Genomic DNA, 5883 nt, shown 5'->3' with positions numbered 1-5883 from the left:
TGCCCCCAGTTTGGTCAGGTTTTGGATTTCTTTGAGCTTGATTATCTCTGTTTGTTGTATACGTTATTTTTGTTGTATACTCTTCTCCATGTATCTTCAAGTTGGACACAATTTTTTCACTTCCTCGTCCAAAGATCCTTAAATATAGTTAGTTATCCGTTACAATCTAATCCTAGTATACTCACCGAGCCCAAAACCTGCGGTGAGAGCTGTGGAATGCTTTCAACAAGAAAACTCTAAGTTAAACTCGACAATGTGTTATGCATTTAGCAACCTAAATATTAAGCTACTAATCGCACGTTCTAAACTCGCAAGTGCACAAGATCAAACACATAGTATAGAAAGCAAGTACGAGATTATTCCCACAAGGATTGCACTCATATGTATCTAGAGTATGATTCCTAACAATTTAAATTAATTAATTCATAAAACTAGCAAATATGCGAGTAAAGGTTTAACAAAATAGTTTGAGATGTCTTAAGTTTAAGTATAAAAGCACAATATAAAGAACGTAGGCAAATAAAAGTAATTGGCAATAAGGGTTTTGAAAACGATGTTTGAACTGTTAGGACTTTGACTTCCATCTCTAACCTTTTTCACCTAAGTAACCGATACACACTATAATACAAAAAAGATTTTTTATGCTTTACGTTTGTCAACCTAAAGGCATGGTATCAACTCTTTAAGTTATTGATTTCCCTAAACAACGAATTAGGCATGGGTGTCTACACTAACTCTATTCATTCTCGACGTATTTAGCATGGTATCTGCTAAGTTGCACTCCAAGAAAGCATAATACAATGGAAATCGACAAACACACGAATCCTAGAACATGGTCTCTATTCCGGTTATTCGTGATAATTAATTCTAAGAACCGTAACTAGTTCTCTTGTTACTCGGCATAGTTACAAGACTCGATCATCCAAATTTACCCATGTAACATACTCAATTACAAAGCTATTCTATGGTGATCAATCATAAAATAACTCAATAAGATTGAATTAAAACTGGAATTAATCACTAAAGCATCAACAAATTGTCTTGTAACAAAAGTGTATTGAAAATACTCAAGGAAACATGATTAGTACTTCAACCAAGTCCCAACTATGAAATTTAGTTACTCATAATGTAAATGGGCAGCAAAGACAAACAAAACAGAAAGTAAGAGGAGAAGAATAAACTCTTCCATGACAAATTGCACAACAGTGCTCCGGTCCTTCCTTTTTCTCCCTTCTGCCGGTTGTTCTTTCTCTGTTTTGGTGGCTGCTGCTGCCTATCTTCTTTTTTCTCTTTTGTTCTACTTTTTATATCTCACGCCCCCTTTGCTAGTCTGATTAGGGATCCTCCTTCATTCCCCTTCTAGTTGTAACCGACAAGGCAATTAGCCTTCTTTTCCTTATCAAGCTTAATGAGCTTTTAAAGTCTCATTATATTAAAAAGACTTGGCTTTCTTCAACTGGTTACTTCAAATAAATAGGAATTTTAATCTGCCACATTGATACACATTTGTAGAAAATTTTGTATTCGCGTGTAGCCCGACCTTCATGTACTAAAACTGCCATAACTCCCTCTAGAAAAATGATATTCACGAACTATAAAATTCTACGGAGAATAGACATCTGTGGATTTCCAAGCATATATGGCACATCTCTTGGTTCTTCCCGATTCAATACAGTTTAACCCACGAACTCAACTGATCTGCACAGGCTGTGCTGATGACATAGGATTGTAAAAGCCTTTTTTAACTCCTTTTGCACTCTTTGCTTGTTACAACCTACAAAACACTTTAAAACCTATAAAAAGAGTAAAACAAAGGTGTAAACAAGGAGAATTATTATATATATATATATATATATATATATATATATATAATAGCAAATTTACGAGCATAACACAATGTAAGTATGGAAAATGGCTGCTCCTTTTGTAGATTGACAGGGATCCAACCCTAACCCTAATCTTAATCCATTCAACATATAGATGGCCTCTGTGGTGCACAGGTCAGGGGCCAGCACTCCGTTAGTCTGTCCTACGCTGCCACTATGCCAGCACTCCGGTAGTCTGTCCTACACCGCCACTAATCTCCAATACGCGTATTTTGTTGGTAAAAACTTGTATAATTAGACTTAATTGCTTAATTTGATAGATTTAGTAATTCAATCTATGTTTATATAAGTTGATCGATATGATCCTTGCCTTGAGGGTCGAGGCATTCAACATTCAGCACTGACTTGGTTCTTTTCTTGTTTGTTATTTACAAGGTTGAGCTTCAAGTACTACCGGTTTATAGCAACTATGCGCCACGGAAGAAGGAAGAAAGACTGTTCAAGCCATGAAACTTGTATTTCGAAAATCAAATCTCCATATACAAAGGCAGGGATTTGAATTAAAGCTACAATATTCAGATTTTTCATTCCTATTTCCGTGACCAAACAACCAAATACACAACATCGCATCAGTTGGTCAATAGCTAGAGAAACGTCAGTCATAACTCGTATAATGTGCGTAGAACAAAAGAATCAAACCGTTCAATACTATAACTACATGATCACGACCATAGAGTTTTGGATCAACGAAAAGCATTCTTATTCTCAATCAACAACAAACCAAGAAACACATCAACTGAGTTCTGCTCAAACAGAAAAAAACGAATCATCTAGACATACTATGATTACCATCAATTTCAAGTTGAATTGATGCTCCATTGCATGAGAAACATTTAGGAGATTGAAGGGGAATCAATCCCGTGGAAATTATGGTGTGTTCGTCAACTTGAAGTCACAGTCCTCCCAAATCAAAAGGGAATCAGCACAGCCATTTGGTGACTTTGGAGTCTTGCAAGGAGGTGGAGAGTCAAGGTTGTAAGACAGCCAGGGGTTTCGATCCTCAGGTATCTCTTCCAAATCCCAGTTCCTGGGACTCTCAGACTGAAAACAAAGATAAAAAACAGGGGTTGTTACCAAAAATCCATACTGACAAAATAACTGCAGAAAAAAAGTATTCTTCTTTCAAATGAAATGCAAAGTTTACCTCAGATTTACTTGGCAGTGAAGGCACACATGGAGATGTATGCTCCTTGGAAGAATCTGTACAAAAAATGGATGATCTGATAAGTTAAAATACCCAGGAAAATCATCAATTTCAAAAAACTCAACGATTTAAAAAAATATAATACCGGTATCTACTCCAAGTGCCATCAGAAACTGATGAAACTGCCGAATCTCATCCATGTCCTGCGCTTTCAGGCACTCCTGATGGTTGTGCAGAAACCCTTCCTCTGCAATGTTATCAGGACAAACAGGCTGCTTTGTCACAACCCTCTGCTTTGTGTTGTTCTTCACCGGTGCATCCCGTGTGTTTGAAATATCACGTAACGCATTCCTGCTACGGGTCTGGACTTTATCTGAGGCTTTAGACAAGCCTTTGTTATTGCTTGCATCACCACAAATGGTTACCTTGGAAGACTGCTTTTTTGATGCCTGAGTCAGAGCAGCAGGCTTCCCTGAATTCGATAGATCACCAAGTGGTTTCCTTCCACCAAGCCACCCTTTCCTTTGCGCTTTGAAGGCGTCACCTGTTCCCACAAGAGAAGCTCCTGCCATACATAAAATTACAAGGGTTAGGCTAAAACAGCCCAGCAAGAACTTTAGACATAAAATGAAAAGCATAAGTAGATTTGATCATTAGCATTACCCTTAGAATGAACACTCAGATTCTGATCTTGGAACAAAGTACCAAGCGTTGATGCCATTGCCGCTTTTTTAGTAGCCAATTCGGTTTAATCTTCTGCTAACCGTAGAAACAAGCCAAAGGGAGAAAAGAAAAATGGAAAGTAAGGATGCGATATGATTCGAAACATGCAACCCAGAAACAAAGATACAAAGTACAATGCAGAAACGCCAATTTAAAGTGCATCATGAAATTATGATCATTGACTACATGGCCAAAATTAGTGCTTGAAAACGATAAATTACCCGAAATTAATCTACGAAATTTTTACAAAAGACTCAAAAAATTAGACCCAAGGACTAGGAATCCACAACCCCATGGCCCAAAACAAAACTACAGTTCTGGGTTATCTTGATCCTAATACTCAATTGTCAATCCCCTTTACCAATCACCACCGAATCCCTAAAATCCTCCTTACTAAGGATTATGCATCCGCCCCAAAATTGGGGGTTTTAAAGGATTAAACAGAGATAAATAAAGAAAGATTTAAGTGAACTCATATGTAAAATGAACCCTAATTAGAACCCAAAATCGATAACAGAAACCCTAAGTTAGTTTTTAATTGGGACCCTAATTCAACCAAAATTAACGAAAGAAATCGGAGATTAAAAGACAAGGAAGTAATTACCTGTGACCGGACGGATTGAAAGGAAAACTGGGAGCGCAAATTAAGTTGCTTAGTAGAACAGCGTCGGAGAGAGAAAGATGAAAATTACAGAGGTGAGAAATGTTTTTTGAAATTAGGGGAATGGAGGGAGGTGGCCATACAATCGAAGACGTTATGGGATTCCAACGGTAACTTGGTGTGCTTTTACAATGATACGCCTCATTTGGAAGTCTATCTACCTAAATGACATAACCATGCTCATCCGTTGGATCTTAGACACTTTGAATAATATATAACGAAAACTGATTGCACAATATACGATTAACGGTTAGAATATGAAGATCATGAAATCCCTACAATTTAGATCCGGATCTCACCCAACTAATTCTGTCTGATGTAATCCCAATCTTGCCACATGATCATTTTGTCACATTTGGGCCTGCTAAATTGGGATCCGCAAATTTGGTCTTACTCCTGCCACATCATCTTTCTGTCACAATTGGGCCTGCTAAACTGGGACCCGCAAGTTTGGTCCTACTCATGTCACAGTAAATCCAAGAACACACTTGGGCTGGGTGGGAAACTCTGAGCCCTACATGGCAACTTCCTTCTTTAAATTTGGGTTTAAATGTCATTATATTATTTGGAAATGTGATTTACCAAATATGTTTTTCCTAATATTTTCTTAATAAATAAAAATATGCAAAGTTTGTGTGCTTATGTAGAAGGACTTTTATGATATTGATTGTGCCTGATGCTGTAAAGGCAAATATATAATTTTTTATATGACATTGTATCCTTAACAAAAGATATTATCATAATTATGTACTTATGTCATGTAACTTACTCTTATATTTATAATAAAGAATGAAACCAATGAGCCCCACTATGTCATGGTGAAGATTTTCACCTCACTTACTAGACGATGAAGTTAAAACAATGATCTGTGTTGAATAATAAAATACAAAACAATTTCACCGCCATGGTAATATTCTAGCTAATAATACAAGATTATATATCAGCTTATTTCAATATAACATTACAGGATTAGATCAAAACATCATAATCATGATGAAGTTGTTCGATATAAATTATTCTCGTTACACAGTCCAACATTATCTCTTTATATCGCGGGTAATACGTCACCCTAAAGAGGTATTATACATATTTTCAGCATGAGAACTGACCGGAAAGGAAAGGCGCCAAAACACAAAGGCACAATTTCCCATCAACTCCACTGTTTCCCATCCCTCAAAACAACCTATTATTTTTAATTATTTTATAAAAATAAAATATTCTTTCCTTTACAATTTCTTTTAAATTTTTTATTATATTTTCTTTCACTTTTCCATTACTTCTTTTACTTTTAGAGCAAGTTCAGCAGGGTGACGTCCCGATGGACCGAGGATCATTTAATTGCAATTGCCTCCCTTCTTTGCTCTAGCCCATGCGCGTAATTAGGCTTGGGGGAGGCCCGAGTGAGAGGGGAGGCGGGAATCCACAGCTCGAGAGCTTGAGGCGAGCTGATGCAAGGTTGACGTCATGGT

The 5883-nt window shown here is 37.0% G+C and overlaps 1 protein-coding gene across 1 annotated transcript; it reads right to left on the bottom strand.

Annotated features, from left to right (window-relative positions):
* Positions 1-2753: 2753 nt before the first annotated feature.
* Positions 2754-3789, bottom strand: LOC137712150 (protein PATRONUS 2-like). Its single transcript, XM_068451282.1, has 4 exons — positions 3694-3789; positions 3176-3595; positions 3031-3086; positions 2754-2927 (listed from the first exon to the last, which is right to left on the bottom strand). The coding sequence occupies exons 1-4, from the start codon at positions 3749-3751 to the stop codon at positions 2754-2756; spliced, it is 708 nt and encodes a 235-aa protein (XP_068307383.1). The 5' UTR covers positions 3752-3789.
* Positions 3790-5883: the final 2094 nt, after the last annotated feature.

This window comes from Pyrus communis, chromosome 13 (genome assembly GCF_963583255.1).
Source record: "Pyrus communis chromosome 13, drPyrComm1.1, whole genome shotgun sequence".
Taxonomy (NCBI): Eukaryota; Viridiplantae; Streptophyta; class Magnoliopsida; order Rosales; family Rosaceae; genus Pyrus; species Pyrus communis.
The sequence above is the reverse complement of the archived record's forward strand: the minus strand, read 5'-3'. Positions and strand labels throughout refer to the sequence as shown.